The sequence below is a fragment of the Acanthochromis polyacanthus genome, chromosome 19 (genome assembly GCF_021347895.1).
Source record: "Acanthochromis polyacanthus isolate Apoly-LR-REF ecotype Palm Island chromosome 19, KAUST_Apoly_ChrSc, whole genome shotgun sequence".
NCBI classification, from domain to species: Eukaryota; Metazoa; Chordata; class Actinopteri; family Pomacentridae; genus Acanthochromis; species Acanthochromis polyacanthus.
This window is the reverse complement of record NC_067131.1, coordinates 10,278,275-10,293,686: the sequence shown is the minus strand read 5'-3', so window position 1 is coordinate 10,293,686 and position 15,412 is coordinate 10,278,275. Positions and strand designations below refer to the sequence as shown.

The 15,412-nt window shown below is 40.7% G+C and overlaps 1 protein-coding gene across 1 annotated transcript; it reads right to left on the bottom strand.

The window, feature by feature from the left end:
- Positions 1-4,563: 4,563 nt before the first annotated feature.
- Positions 4,564-11,580, bottom strand: LOC110949572 (ras-related protein Rab-5C-like). The gene is made up of 6 exons (XM_022191703.2): positions 11,401-11,580; positions 8,859-9,198; positions 6,884-7,035; positions 6,433-6,555; positions 6,224-6,317; positions 4,564-5,947 (listed from the first exon to the last, which is right to left on the bottom strand). Exons 2-6 carry the CDS (start codon positions 9,025-9,027, stop codon positions 5,820-5,822), a joined length of 666 nt encoding a protein of 221 aa, XP_022047395.1. The 5' UTR covers positions 9,028-9,198; positions 11,401-11,580; the 3' UTR covers positions 4,564-5,819.
- Positions 11,581-15,412: the final 3,832 nt, after the last annotated feature.

Genomic DNA, 15,412 nt, shown 5'->3' with positions numbered 1-15,412 from the left:
TTGTGACTACGGAGCTGAATGGATCGTTTTGATACAAGTTCTGATTCTCTGTCTCTCCTTCTTCTCTCTCTTCTCCTTCTGTCAACAGCTTGTTGCAATCTGAGGAGGTTCTGATTCTGCTGCTGGACTAGTGCACCAATCATAGCAAGTCTCTCAGCATCCATGGTGATACAGTTTTACTGTAAATTCATCACAGCTGTAATGAATTTTTTTCACCGCTCCAGGAACGCTCCAGCAAAGTTCGGGCGGACTTTGCTGGAGCGTTCCTTGAACGGTGAAAAAAAATCATCACCGCTCACCACCGTTTAACAGAAGTTGGCCCCCGTTAAAGCAACGCCGTATACGCTCGGCCACCGCTGATGTTTCTGGAGGGGCCCTCCTACCGCTCTGAAAGTTTTGAGCTGCACAAAATATTGCGAGCGGTGAGGAGGGGGCAATTTTCCGCCCCGGCAATGTTCACCCCTGCTCCACCAACGCCCAATCAAAGTTTGGCACCGCTAGACACAAGTTCGTGGACGCTTGGGTCCGCTCGGCCAACGCAGAAATCTTGAACACTGGACCACCGCTGCTTCGCCAGCGTTGCCCGGGAGGCGATTAAACGTTGCACAAACTTCGGTGGAGCGGTTGTAAGCGTTTTACGAGCGGACACGGGGTTGCTGGAACGGTGTCGGGCGTTGAAGCAGCGATCCATGGCGGCGATGAACTTTGGTTTGGCGTTGGTATAGAGGTGTCGGAGCGGGACCAGAATTTGGCTGTAAATACGGGGAGAAATGGACCAGGAGCTCATTTGGAATCAAGCTGCCGTTGAGTTCAGACCTCATCTATATCGAATTTGCTCAAAGTTACAGTAAAACTGTATCACCATGGATGCTGAGAGACTTATGATTGGTGCACTAGTCCAGCAGCAGAATCAGAACCTCCTCAGATTGCAACAAACTGTTGACAGAAGGAGAAGAGAGAGAAGAAGGAGAGACAGAGTTGTGTGGGTCAGACAGTGGATACTGAGAAGGCCTGAACATGGACTGTATGACAAGCTGATGGTGTATGGAATAAGATTACTGTCAAAAGTATTCATCCACGATTCTAACCATTCGTATTCGTAATGTTAAACATTTGTATGTTAATAAAAAATGTGTACACAAAATTCTGCTGTCATATGCATGAGTTTGATAAATTAAGGGTTAGGATTGTTTTTACGAGTATGAACCTAAAAGTTGTGAGTGCAACTCTAATTTCTACGACTACGAAGTCTTCCCTGTGAGGACGAATTCAAGTTTATGGGTACGAGTAGAAAAATACTGGAATGACGTCACATAGGTCACAGGGGAAGGTAATCGAACACAGATTGCTCCAAACGCGCATGCGCCATTTATAAAGAGTAGACGCCGGGTGGACCCGGTGGACCTACCGGGGCAGGTGACGCCTCACAGGTCAAGTAAATAACACATCCAACTTCTTGTAATTTATTTATTTCATGAAACTGTACTGTTTTAATTGATATACAGTTTATGGACGAAAGACGGTACTGCTTAGCTTGCACGCTAACGAGCCGGGCCGGTGACACATTAGCCTTCTAATGCAAGGAGGCTAAGGAGGCTTAATAACAAAACAAACATAATTTGAGATTATGAATCGTGGCAATTGGCGTATGAATCAGCCCATTGTACAGCCTAAATTGCTGTAAATTAAGTCCAGTTTTAGTTCTTTGCAAACTCAGACACGTGCATTAGTTTAGTTTACAATTAATCTGGCGGAGTTCGGTAAAGTTGGAAAGATATTCACAGATTCGGACTTCCGGCATCAATAACTCATGAGATATATGTTGTCAAAACATGAACGATGCCTCTTTCAAATCGTTGTAAGGTAGACAATGTGCTACAAGGCCAATTTTATCAAAAGTCGCTGTATTTCAAGCTACAGAAATAACATTGGCGTCTATGAGCAGCCGGCGGTGCAACGAGTGAACAGGGACCGTCTGCAAATAGCAAAACCGCTGCAACAGCGAAAAGAGACACTGCACATTTATTCAGTAACTTTACTCTTGTACCCTGTAGAGCCACTAAAATCACTGGAGCCATGAATCGGCTGCGGCTGGTCAAACTACAACTCTTTGTTTGGTGCTAAATGAAAAATTGAATTTTAAGGATTTTTTATGTTTTGTATGATTATTTTATGAGTATTAAAATGGCACTTTTCTTCATGTATGTGGTATATTTTATATAACACACAGGAAAAATGGCATAAGGGCATAGTGTACTTGTCATGCCATTTTTCCTGTGTGTTATGTAAAATGACGATCTAAGCTGTCCATCGGCGTTTGCGGCCGCCACTGCGGCCGCCATTGCGGCCGCCAGACATCCGCAAACACGGATGGACAGCTTAAATCGTCATGAATCCGCCGGTATAAACCACTTTCAGATGTGATTACCACAGCGGGTTTCGCTCGTGGTGAGCGGCACGAAAAACATGACGACATCGTGTTGGTGCGCACGAAACCGAAACAAAAACTGACGTGACAGTTTCACGAATCCCCGTGAGACCGGGCTGGCAAAACGCCGCTATACCAACGCTCGCGTCACCGCTAAACCAACGCTAAAGCAACGCCGGCTTCAGTGCCCGTGTTTTCGATTTTTTTTCCCATTTTTTGCGCAGTGACGAGCGTTGTCGAAATTCGGCCCCCCCTCCCTACCGTTCAAGGAACGCTCCAGCAAAGTTCGGGTGGTGTGACCGGGCCTTTAAAAGCAGCTTACTTCAGTTTCCAGTGTGAAAATCTTTACAAGGATTCTTCATCGGTATCTCCTAATTCTGATTACTCCATTCAATGGGAAATAAATATTATGCCTGATGTCTTGTTTGGGTTTGCTTGCTGGTCGTGCATTCAGAGATAGGTGTTTTGCTTAAACAGGAATTACTGCGGACCTAAGGAATAACTATCTAAATGTATCTCGCTAAACATTAGTCATTAACATCAGATACTGACCCACAAAGAATATATTGGAAAAACCATTGAATTAATGAACTGCAGAAGGGTTCACTTCATTATCATTTCCCATGGGGGAGAATGTCTTATTTATCCATACAAAACTTCCATAAAGTAAGTTCTTTTGTGCACATTTGCAAATTGTACATAAAAAGTGACAAAAACATTACGTTTGCCTGAGGTGGAAGAATTGGTGTGTTGGTAAAAGCACAATGTGAGGAATTTCAACAGTGAGACATAGCTCCAGCTCTGTTGAAAAGATGAGAAATGGCAGCACACAAAAACATCAGATCTGTGTGGAGAGATAAGAAGACTGTAGCAGCCTTCAAAAGAAGACATAAAATGAGCATCAAAAGCACATTTGACTTGTATTTGCCACGCAATTTCCTCTTATTTCAGGCTTGACCGGTGCTCTTTGGCTGAAATAATTCAATGGGATCGATCAAATTGTTCATCTCCAGCCACCTAGTTATCTCAATATAATTTTTTCTGTAACTTTTAATCACAGAAACTACACAAATTACTAAAATAGCACTGCTTAATGCTACAATTTTTGACTAAAAATACAAAAAAATATCAGAACTGCCAAAATGATTCAAGCGCACCACAAACTACAGCTTAAAAATTTCCATAAAATTGACTCATCGCCTCTCTAAACCATAACTGAAGATATAATCTTTTTTTTTTTATTAAATTCTTTCACTGGACTCCATCAACTTTGATCAGCTACACATAAAATGACATTGAGTGTATGTACACAGAGGTTTCACTATAAAATGCCGTAGTTTATAGTGTTAAATGTACTGAGAACTGCTTGATACCATTTAATATATAAATATTTTTTTCAACTAATGGTCTTAAATCGGCTCCAGGCACCTCCATTAAAAGGGCAAAGATCATCTTGACAATGAGCTGCGGCATTAACCCACAGAAACGCTGCTTTAAGATGAGCTGCAGAGTAATGAGGTGAACACAAATGAAGCACATCACGACCAAGCTGTTCCTCTGCAGGACAACATTTTTTTTCACTTTGCCAGTAATGGCTTTTTGCGTAGCCAATCTACACACTGTTCCCTTTCACACAGACACACAGATGGGGATGCAGGCAAATGCAAACACTGACTGCGTGCTAAATTTATTCACTAAATTGTGGCTAAAAGCTCCTTTTTTCCTTCACTTAAACACTGCAGCTTTTCAGCTAGCAGCTCTACCTGCGAAATGAATAATAATTTATCTGTTTCAGCTGAATAAATGCCCCCCCCCCCTTTGGCAAAAATAAATTGATAGCTCCACATGCATTTGTGACAAGGCTCTTTGAATTCAAATGTGATGCTGCCATCTAGTGTTTTACTTTGGTCATTTCTTCTCAGAGCATTTTAGATTTCTAATAATTTTATAACTCTCTTGCAGAATGTGCTCAAAAATCTGACTGAGACATTTGCTCATAAACTGGTTAATAATACAGCATTGCCATTTTAATCATGTTTTCAGTAAAATTAAAATGGAGACTTTTTAAGTTCAAATTCAGTGTGTAACTGTCACAATAGACTGGACATGCAAAAAAAAAAAGGGTCAAAGTACAATTCAAAGCAACACAAAAGGAATCTTGTGTTATTTATTACTTTTTAGATTTACAAGTTATTTCACATTTTTTTTTAAAAAAAAGGCTAACAACTCTCTGGTGTTACAGTTAGCGATACACAACGAATGAGTTGTACAGTTCGGAAACGTCTTCAGATGTGTGTAGCCTATCAGATCACGGCCTGCTTCCATAAAAAGTTACGGGCGGCTCTTTTAACTGCGTCTCATCCAAGAATAAAATACCCCCTTCACATCTGGCACTAAGATGTGATCTGTATCTGGATACCTTTAGGAGAGGGAAGAAGAGGGGGGGAAATGCAGGTGTAAAAGCACACAGAACACAGTGGGACTAGTAATCAGCCAGGACACACTTAGAGGTGGTCAAGCTTTCACTGTGATCAGATCTCAGTCAAGACTGCCTGACCACATCCTTGAGAAAAAAAGCCTTCTCTGTCTATTCCTGATACATTCAGCAAGCTGAAACATTGCTGGCAGGTCTTCTCTCAGAAATGATTCATTAATAATGTCCATTTGCGGCATTGCCTTCCTTGACTTACATCAGATTAAATGACAAAATCACCAGCTAGCACCTGACTTATTTGCATACTGAGAGTACGGGTCGATAATGAGAACACATTTGTATACTGGGTGCAACAGGGCAAAGCTGCAGGATCTGATGTCATTATCCAGATACTTCATCACATGTTAACACCGGCTGCAAATGGGGCCAATAAGACAAAAAGCTTCATCGCGTCTCCATTTGCAAGTTCTGCATTAATAAGAGGTTGGGTCTTTGTATTTGTATTGACTATAAAGATCAACCTAGAGGGATATGACAAGAGTACAAAATGTGTGCATGTGCATCTATATATGCTGTTTGTACACACACGCTCAAACAAACAGGGAACTGGCAAAACAAAACAACCTCAGCATCACGCTTCAAAAGAGTTCATTTAAAACAGTATTCAATCAACTGAGACAGAGGCTGAAGATGAACAGGGAGGTAGACAGACACACGGAGGGGAAAGACAGAAGAGAAGTAGTGAGGGATCTTGGGAATTCCCTCTAGCTTATGATTCTTTAAAAAAAAAAAAGTTCCTTTAATCAAAGAGGATCCAGATAATCTCATCTGTAACCTCAGTTTAAGTGCAGGAGCGTCGAGTGGCTCTGCCCTCTCCTGCCTCTCTGGGTTTTAGCTACGTGATGTCCTTAAAATGATGTTCAGGGCTCGTTCACTAAGTTCGCTGTTCTGTACTTGCTAATTGCCGCCGCCGCAACACTGGCTGCTGCGGCCCTGAGGGGTGGCTTCTTGTAGATCCACTCCTGTCCTCGTCCGTCCTCCTTGTCCAGGTCCACCCTGAGGATCGTTCTTAGGCAGCTTCTTTGCTACAAGGACAAGAGCACAGATTTTTATTTATTTTTTTACTGTTGAAATATAAATTTTAGACATTTTTGAAACCTTATTTACAGTTTTTTACGGTAACTGTATTACTTCAAGAACACAAGTGAACTAATTTGTCATTTTTTTACTAACTAGCCTTTAGGTCAGGAAAGCAATGACTGAATCTGTCTACAAAGTTTTTTGCTGCAGAAATGGAAGCAGCAGGAAACTGAAGTGCTACCAAAATGCATCCGGGAGATTTGCTCTCATGTGATACTTACCAATAGCCATGAAAATTTCATTGACATTCATGGCAGTCTTGGCTGAGGTCTCCATAAAAAGTAGACTGTTGTCATCAGCGTACGTTTGTGCCTCCTGAGAAAATCATTTGGATACAGAAGATAGTCTGCGGCAGTTTGTTGCATTTTCATGATCAAATAAACTCAAGACCAGTACTGTCACCCTGAACCATATTTCTGCATCTTCTTACCTGAAGATCTACAGCTCTCTTGTTTGCGATGTCCGCCTTGTTCCCAGCCAGAGCGATCACTATGTTGGGACTGGCTTGTCTTTGAAGCTCCTTCACCCAGTTTTTTGCGCGTGCAAAAGTGTCCTGATAAAGAAGCAAACTTGATTAGTATCTTTCACACCAAGTTATTATGACTACAGCCATTTTCAACTCTGGTGGAAAATTTGACCTCAAAACACCCACAAGTCTGAACACCTAAACAGGTCTAATTTTAGACGAGATGCAATGAATTTTTAACACAGAACCGAGACTCGTGAGTGTCTTGAATCCTTAAGTAACAACCAGCACATAACACGTTGATAAAACTCAAGATTATTTGATACAAAGAATCAGAAAAGCCATTAAAGTAAAATAAGAAAAGTAGCTATTGCTGAAACAACCACCCTTCATAACTCTGCTGCGTGACACCTACTGTGTTGGTGATGTCGTAGACCACGATGGCAGCCTGAGCACCTCTGTAGTACATCGGGGCCAGGCTGTGGTAGCGCTCCTGACCTGCTGTGTCCCAGATCTCAAACTTCACAGTGGTGTCGTCCAGGCAGACAGTCTGAGTGAGGAAGGCAGCTGAAGAGGGAAGAACAAAGTATGTAAGCAGACGAAGATCCAGGCAATGTTTTCAGTATCAGTTCAGGTTCCTTCTGACAACTTTTACATCATTTTCAACATGACAAAAGAATCAAATCTGTAGCTTTCAGTGGGGCTGATCAATGTGCAGAAAAATAAGCTGGAATTAATGTGACAAATAGCTGGCTGAGCGACAGATAGGAGAGTCAAATTTCCCTTTTCAATGGGGCCAGACATAGCAGAACAGGCCTGGAGCAGATAAAGTTTAAATGGCGTTGCTCAAGACCCCAACAGGTGACTTGCACCACATATCTTAAAATTAATAGCCCACAAACATAATTAACACACAAATCAGAACTACTGCTTCACATACATGGAGGGATTTCTCTTGGGAAAAATTGCAGTAGATATTTTATAACCCCAAAACAAAAGTCCAAACAGATTGGTACACAATCTAAATGCCGGAGAGGATGTGGCTATAGTGAAGCAGACTATACACACATATTCTGGAGATGTTCTATTCATAAAACCTTCTGGGACTGTGTTCATGGCGCCGTCAGAGAAGTCCTTTTTTGCGATAGTGAATTCACTTGCATCCCCCATTTAATTTGGGGGATATGGACCCAAGCTTACCTAAAGGTGACGGATGTTTTCAAAAAATCTTAATGGCAGCGAGTAAAAAGGTTAAAAAAAAGGCAATGGCTCTGTGAGGAACCTCCTACTATCGATCAATGGGCAGCAATAATCACAAACATCCAGTGTATGGAACACATGATTTTCAGTATAAAACTCCAAAATGACAATGCTCTCTGGGAAAAATGGGACACCCACCTCACAACAAGAGGTGATAATCCGCCTTCTTTCTGATTTATGGTTTATAAAAACAATACTATTATCTTTTAGACTCCAGTACTGTGCTCCTATCCTCACAACCATTGCTGTTCTCCATACTGTTATACAATTATTAATGTATGTATTCGTATCTTGTTTAGCTACCGTCTCTGTAAAAATGTTCTCTGAAAAAAATGGAAAAGTAAAGTTTAAAAATATTAATAGCACATCAGTAGCACAAAGCCTTTACCTTTCAGCCAATACTTCCTAATATCAGTCACGATTTAAGTGGGAATGGTAAGTGCTTCATTCATTTTCCACTGAAAAAAATAGAATCCGATGACCTGATTTTTACTGCAGTACAAAATGATCTGTAGCACCAACATTCTACATTTATATGTTGGGACACCTTTATCTTTAGCCTTTGATTAGGGTATAGCTCTTTGACCTTATAAAGAGAAATCAAATTTCAAAATGTGATTTAATACTGAAAGTTTAGATAACTTTTGTATGCAAAATCCACTTCAGTATTAAAACTGGTATTGGTAAAAAACTGTATTGGTTATCATTTCTGCAATTTATGCTAGGATTCGTATGACAGCTTTGTGTAACATTTATCAACAGTCTTCAAACACCCTAAACCGCCATAGGCTGTCCTGTCAATCTATAATTTTCTTCACTTTTTCTAAATTGAGTGAATTTTCAGTTATTTTATTGAGGCAAAGTTCTTATACAGCTGCTTATTTATAGACAAGATTCAACATGTGAAACTGTGGCTGATTCAGAAAATATAAATATGAAAGACATATTCATTATCCTTAAAGTAGGTTAACAGAAAAGTACCATTGTGGTGTTGAATCAGGACAAGTTTTAATAAAATATGAACAATATTCATCACCGACATGCTCATAACAACATAATCTACCCACAGACACACAAAGCTTTAACACAAAATGCTCTCTTTCAGAAGTCTAGAAACATGTTTCGCTTACCTCCAATGGTACTCTCCTGAAATTCATGAAACTGGCCTTTGACAAATCGCAGCACTAAGCTGGACTTGCCCACTGCCGACTCCCCCAGCAGCACCAGTTTGAACTGGCAGATTTTATTTGCTGCCGCGGCACCATTAGGCCTGTTTGCTCCTCCACCACGCCCAGCCATTGACAGACAGAGACTGTTATGGATGAGACGGTCCGAAACTACTGGTCGGCGAGGCGCAAAGATGGGAGAAGACCTTGGAAACGCAGGCACTGACGGTAAATGAGGTGACAGAACAAACTCCTGGTGTCAAAAGCCAAATGGGGCGAACAGCAGAGGACTGACCCCAGTTACCTTGGAAAAAAAAGAAGCATGGAAAAATCAGTGGGCTCAGTTATAAGAACAGAAGTCGTTTATTTTACTAGCATTTTTAAAGTTGAAGATCTGAGTTCACACTTTTATAGAATTAAACTTCAAAACAACCAAAACTCTGAATCAGCTTGTATACTGCCATGCTGTTGGTATTCAGGGTTTGCAGTTGTTGATTTCCCTCCGAAATAGTTTGCAGGTTGGTTGATATTTTAAGCTTTAAAAGATCAGAAAATAGAGGGAAAAAATTCCAAAACTGTTTTACTATGCAACAAAAGAAAGCCATGCAGTAAAATCTTTACATTTCAGAAGCTGTAACAACACATTTTTGTCATTCTTCTATGGAAAAACATCAACCAAAAGTGAATTATATAAATTTCATATCACTTGATTGATCAACTAATCAAATTTTCATTTGTTTTCAGGGCAACAACTGTTATCTCTAGTGTGTTCAGACATGTCTAAGTACTTTATGGAGCCCTAAATAGTTAAATATTAAACAAATAGATTATACAATATGAAATAAAGACATCCACATATCAATAAGCTGAACAAACCATACGCACAAGTGAGGCAAAACGTTGAATAATTAATAATCTTGCTAGATGAGATAAAGCAAAGAATTTGAAGAAGCGTCCTTGGCTCTAGGGAATACAAAAATGATGAACCTGTCCATTCAGCCAATAATTTGCATATTAATCAATAGGCAGGGCAGTGGGGCTGCACAACAATAAAATAAATTGACATGGTGATATTTTGTTACACACACACACACACACACACACACACACACACACACACACACACACACACACACACACACACACACACACACACACACACTTTGCTTTTCCAGATAACTCCATTTGGAAAGAATGATCATTTTAAAATAACTAGACTGATCAAGTAAAAGTAAATCTGCACCAACGCTAATAAATATTTTTAAAAATCTGATAATGGCACCTTTATCATATGGTACTTTGGATGGCATTCAGACTTGGCTTTGCACTCATCATACAAAGCTTAGTGGTGCCGATTTTAATTGCCAAACACATTAGTTGTGTTGTCCTGTGTAATGACAATAACTCCAAGATGTTGTCTACTTTTGGTCAATGCCATCCCTTCTGCAGCCAAAACGCTTCTTTTTGTAACCAATTACTATTTTTTCCAGTGTTCTCCTATTCTTCACTCATTTTGCTTTGCACAGGTGGAGGCTCCATGTAACAAACCCTGTGTCTTCCAAATAAAAGTTGAAAAGAAACTGGTGCATCCAAGAATCCTTCAATGACAGTACATTGTGATCCATCAGACACACTAATCTTGTAGATTAGTCATGGAAAATGAGGCCGGTATGAATTTCTTTTTATAGAAAGACATATTGTGTATCCATACTCATCTTTATTTGGCTGAAGATATTCTTCTTGTTGCATCTTTAACCAGAAACACTTTAATTTCATATCACATTTTATGTCGGAATGTCAAGTAGACCAGCTAGTCTAGTTGTCGGTCATCTTACTACCTGGTGTGTTAATCTTTGTTTGAGTTAACAATAATAAATCTGCCTCACTGATATGCTGGTCACTATTACTGCAAATTATATTGGGATCAGAATGTGCAGTGACGAGTGGCTTATTTTTCAAGTGCAAAAGTACAGTTTAAAACACATCTTGCTCACAATTCTTAAACATTTAAAAGAATTAACTGTTCATATAGGGTTATGTGATCGTGTAAAAAACACCCACTCAAATAGGTCATCATAGCTTGACCTGTCAAATACTAATGTGTCACTCAAAAACATGCATCCAGCATTGTGATAATAACGAGAATTTAGCTGAGATACCAAATAGTTTCCACACCTCACTCAACTGACGTAGGAAACTGACTGTTTAATGTTTGTCTCCTCAGCTTTAAACTGTTATCTTCCCGGCGTCAACATCGCAACCTCATCAACAAAGTGGAGCTATTTATTCGAATTGGAAACACGACAAACTCCACCCAAGCCGATTACAACACCAACTAAAACTGCTGTGGTTAATAGCGGCCGTCGAAACGGACAAAAACAACAGCAGCAGGGAGTTAGCTCCGAGGCTAAAGCTCGCCTGTGATAACGATGAGATGAGTTAGCAATGCTAATGTCGGCTAATACGAAAAAATACTATTAAACAAAAAATGTGACGGCGTTCTTACCAACAGCGAGAAAGACTGTTCACTCCGTCCTGTGACCAGGGAGTTGTAATTGTGTTGTTCCTCGTTAGGGACGTTTTATGCTTTTCCCCTAAAACACTTTCAGCTTCAGCAAATTAGACGCTTCCGCCTTGTGTAACCAAAACACTTCCTGGATTCACCAGTCATGTGATGCAAAGTCACAGCCAATTAAATGGGAGGATTGCAAGACGTAAGAAGGAGCCTGCTCATATCCTTCTCGCCAGCTCACGGCCTTGCAATAAAAAATAATTTATTTTGAGAAAAAATAATCAATATATGCACACAGCTGCAACGTTTTTTTTTTTTAGAAAGATTAATTAGTAGTATATTAATATTTTGCAGCAATACATATATTTTTATAAATATAAAAATTCGAGCAGAGCAGACCGAGCTATGATTTTTTAGCGACAACAAAATGTAATTCCTGATGTTTAGTGTGTTAAGATCATAATGAGATTTATTTTTAGGTTGAAAAAATTACTGGAATAGCATACTTGTGTGACTACATTGGGAAATGTAAAGTCTACACATGTGCGCAAACATTTGGAATATTGCTCCAACATTTTCGGCATTTGAAAAACTACGTTTTAAAAAAGTCCTTTAAATTTCGAGTCATTTGCTTTGTATGACTGGCAATGCTTTTTGTGATCAAGTAAATGTGCACACCAACAGGATGCCCCGTTTTCGATAACTGCTTTTATCATTTTAATACTGTATTGTTTGATCTTTTGATTTTTTGTATTTTATTTTTAAAATTACATTTATTAATTAATTTGCAGTTGTTTGGATATTATCCTGTACGATTTTGCAGAGGTGAAGTTCTCAGAATGCTGATCAAAGTAAATAGACATGAGAACATGCTTCTGCCACATGGTGGTGCAATGGGACATCCATCCATCCATCCTCTATACACCGCTTTATCCTCACTGGGGTCGGCGGGGGGTGCTGAAGCCTATCCCAGCTGATTCTGGCGAAGGCAGGGGACAACCTGGACAGGTCGCCAGTCTGTCGCAGGGCTACATATACAGACAAACAATCACTCTCACATTCACACCTACGGGCAATTTAGAGTCATCAATTAATCTCAGCATATTTTTGGACTGTGGGAGAAAGCCGGAGTGTCCAGAGAAAACCCACGCATGCACAGGGAGAACATGCAAACTCCAAGCCCAGGCCGGGATTTGAACTAGGGATCTTCTTGCTGCAAGGAAAAAGTGCTAACCAGTACTCCACTGTGCAGCCTGCAATGGGACAATAAAGTGGAAAATTCAGCAGAGTAAAACCAGAAGAAAATTTGATGAATGTTTTTGGACTATTACAATTAACCTAAGAGCAAAGATTTGTATTTTGAATAAGGAAAACACTTTATTTTGGTTGAAATAAAAGACTTTCAATGTGAATATATCTGCAAAGTCTAAAGGCCCGGTCACACCGCCCGAACTTTGCTGGAGCGTTCTTTGAACGGTAGGGAGGGGGGGCCGAATTTCGACAACACTCATCACCACGCACAAAATGGGAAAAAAAATCGAAAACATGGGCGTTGGTTTAGCGGTGCACCGCTGAAGCCGGCGTTGCTTTAGCGTTGGTTTAGCGGTAGCCAGCGTCGGTTTAGCGGTAGCGAGCGTTGGTATAGCGGCGTTCTGCGCATGCGGGCGTTGGCTCGGCGGGGGTATAAAGTTGGTTTAGCGACATACCGCTTGTGACTACAGAGCTGAACGGATGTGGGGGTCAGCCTCTGTACAAGTTCATCAAACATGGCTGGTGGCATCCTCATGAAGTGCTGGAAGGCTCGTGGATCCTCATTCCTCAGCTCCACCATCAGCTTGTCATACAGTCCATGTTCAGGCCTTCTCAGTATCCACTGTCTGACCCACACAACTCTGACCCTCCTTCTTCTCTCTCTTCTCCTTCTGTCAACAGCTTGTTGCAATCTGAGGTGGTTCTGATTCTGCTGCTGGACTAGTGCACCAATCATAACAAGTCTCTCAGCATCCATGGTGATACAGTTTTACTGTAACTTTGAGCAAATTAGATATAGATGAGGTCTGAACTCAATGGCAGCTTGATTCCAAATCAGCTCCCGGTCCATTTCTCCCCGTATTTATAGCCAAATTCTGGTCCCGCTCCGACACCTCTATACCAACGGCAAACCAAAGTTCATCGCCGCCATGGATCGCTGCTTCAACGCCCGACACTGTTCCAGCAACCCCGTGTCCGCTCGTAAAACGCTTACAACCGCTCCACCGAAGTTTGTGCAACGTTTAATCGCCTCCCGGGCAGTGTTCAAGATTTCTGCGTTGGCCTAGCGGACCCAAGCGTCCACGAACTTGCGTCTAGCGGTGCCAAACTTTGACTGGGCGTTGGTGGAGCAGGGGTGAACTTTGCCGGGGCGGAACATTGCCCCCTCCTCACCGCTCGCAATATTTTGTGCAGCTCAAAACTTTCAGAGCGGTAGGAGGGCCCCTCCAGAAACATCAATGGTGGCCGAGCGTATACGGCGTTGCTTTAACGGGGGCCAACTTCTGTTAAATGGTGGTGAACGGTTACGAGCGGTGATGAATTTTTTTCACCGCTCCAGGAACGCGCCAGCAAAGTTCGGGCGGTGTGACCGGGCCTTAAGTTTGGACACACCTTCTCATTCAATGGCTTTTATTTATCCGTATTATTTTCTACATTGTAGATTAATACTGAAGATTAACATTTCTTGTTTACAATATAATTCAAAATGTATTCTTTGATCATTTTGATGTCTTCAGTGTTAATCAATAAATGTATACAATACTTAAAAAAAAAAACATTGAATGAGAAGGTGTGTCCAAACTTTTAACGGGTAGTGTAGATTGTTTTTGAGACAAAACCAACAGTGGACAAAAATTGTATCGAACTTATCTTTATTGTGACAATGCAAACATGAAAAGGCACAGTCAACTGTGAAGATTTCGTTTGCATGATGCCAGTTTATGTGTTGCACAGATCAGTCCTGCAGCAATGGACATGCACAGCCTGAGAAAGCTCTTGTATTCTCATGCAGTCGTTGTAGTTATAGCAACTCTGGAAGCGATTCACATCTGTGGAAGAACAGAAAAGACTGTTAATGAAAGAAATGAATCTGAACTAGTCCAGGTAACTTTTTTTTAGCTACGAAATACACTGAAGGCAACTCTGCACTTACTAGATCCCAAGTTCACGACAACACTGGCGCAGGCATTTTTATAACCGGAGCACGTCTGTGTAGAGCGTTGACACATGGCTGTTCCTCCACAGTAACATCTCAAGGCTTCACCTAGAAGAGAAATTTGGCTTCAATCCTTATATGCAGACTAACGTTTCGCTTTAACTGCCATATATCAACCTTTAAATCTAAAAATCAAGCAAACAAGCAAACAAAAATAAAGCAAAACAAAAAACAAAAAAACTGCATGTCACGTTCTTTTTCAAAAATCCTCCAAACCTGACTTGCTTGGTGGACATATATTTAACACACAAACATATATGTTATAAAACAGGTTAACTCACTCTGACTGACAACCACCAAAACCAGAAGAGCAAGAACTACAGTCTTCATGCTTTCACAGTTCTCCTTCTCTCTTCACCAGTTCCTGTGGGAAAGAAAGGTGGAAAAATACGAGAAGATCAAATTCTGCATTTGTTCAAAAAAATTGTTTTGTGAGCTTCCTCGTAATCCACATATTTAAAAACTGTAAACATGTCCCACCTGGACAATGATCCTGCTGTGTGATGTGTGCCAGTTTGATCCCCAGCTTCCTTTTTATTTGATCCTGTTGCACAATTGAACCAAATCCAGTATTTTATTTACTCTGAAATGGTCAACTCCCACTGGATGAGTTGTTCTACTGGTGTGCTGATACTGTGGCCTCCTTTTTGTCCTGTCTTTGTTGCGAAATTGTTACATTGCTGTTGGACGTTCAGTATATTATTAACTCTGAAATTGTCCTCTGGATTTTAGTCACTCAGTGATTTATGAAGGCCGGAC

Excerpts from the sequence above, each read along its gene's own strand:
- LOC110949572 (XM_022191703.2), bottom strand. The coding sequence starts at position 9,027 with ATGGCTGGGCGTGGTGGAGGAGCAAACAGGCCTAATGGTGCCGCGGCA. Across the intron at positions 6,556-6,883 it reads TCTACGACATCACCAACACA|GACACTTTTGCACGCGCAAA; the intron begins GTAGGTGTCACG and ends CTTCTTTATCAG. Across the intron at positions 5,948-6,223 it reads TGAAATTTTCATGGCTATTG|CAAAGAAGCTGCCTAAGAAC; the intron begins GTAAGTATCACA and ends TTGTCCTTGTAG.